The 798-nt window shown below is 53.5% G+C and overlaps 1 protein-coding gene across 1 annotated transcript in view; it reads right to left on the bottom strand.

Moving 5' to 3' along the window:
• Nucleotides 1-798, bottom strand: part of LOC106532991 (IK cytokine) — a gene marked incomplete at its 3' end in the record, with an annotated part of 8319 nt that overhangs the window by 1823 nt on the left and 5698 nt on the right. Inside the window, 3 exon segments of the mRNA XM_014029185.1 lie at nucleotides 137-304; nucleotides 426-485; nucleotides 570-662. Of these exon segments, the coding sequence (XP_013884639.1) occupies nucleotides 137-304; nucleotides 426-485; nucleotides 570-662 (321 nt within the window).

Here is a 798-nt window from a genome sequence, read left to right as displayed (position 1 = left end):
ACTCTACAGGACCCTACAGGACTCTGCAGGACTCTGCAGGACTCTGCAGGACTCTACAGGACCCTACAGGACTCTGCAGGACTCTGCAGGACTCTGCAGGACTCTACAGGACCCTACAGGACTCTACAGGACTCACGCCTCAGCAGTAGGACCCACAGCCCTGTAGTTGGCGGTGGTGCTGATCAGCTCGGTCTCCTCGTAGTCCTTGTTGACCCCGTCTCGTCTCTCGCGGGCCCGGTCCCGGTACTTCTCAGCCAGCTCCCTCTCTCTCTCCATCTCCTGCTGCCGCAGCTTGGCGTAGTAACTGCAGGGGGGTCAGAACCAGAGACTGGTCAGGGTCTGGGTCCATGCAGGGGGGTCAGAACCAGAGACTGGTCAGGGTCTGGGTCCATGAGGGTCCGATCAGACCTGAACCCAGCTCCCACCTCTTCTTCTTCCTCCTCCTGGCTGCAGGATCCTCGTCCTCGTTGTAGTCTCTGGGCATCCTGGGACAAACAAACAAACATTGTTTACTGCCACGTGTCGACACAAACACACAAACACACAAACACACAAATCTCCTCACTCACTCATGGTGTCGAGACTTTGTGGGCGGAGCTGTGGTGGGCGTGGCCCGCGGCGTCATCAGCAGCTTCCTGAAGTCATCGTTGGTCAGTTTGGACCTGAACCAGAGAGAGCAGAGGTAAACAACAACAACAACAACAACAACAACACAACAACTAAAATAACAACAACAACAATAACAACAACAATTACAACAACTACAATAACAACAACAATTACAACAACAACAACAAT

The sequence above is a fragment of the Austrofundulus limnaeus genome, unplaced genomic scaffold (assembly GCF_001266775.1).
Source record: "Austrofundulus limnaeus strain Quisiro unplaced genomic scaffold, Austrofundulus_limnaeus-1.0 Scaffold866, whole genome shotgun sequence".
Classification (NCBI taxonomy): Eukaryota; Metazoa; Chordata; class Actinopteri; order Cyprinodontiformes; family Rivulidae; genus Austrofundulus; species Austrofundulus limnaeus.
The sequence above is the reverse complement of the archived record's forward strand: the minus strand, read 5'-3'. Positions and strand labels throughout refer to the sequence as shown.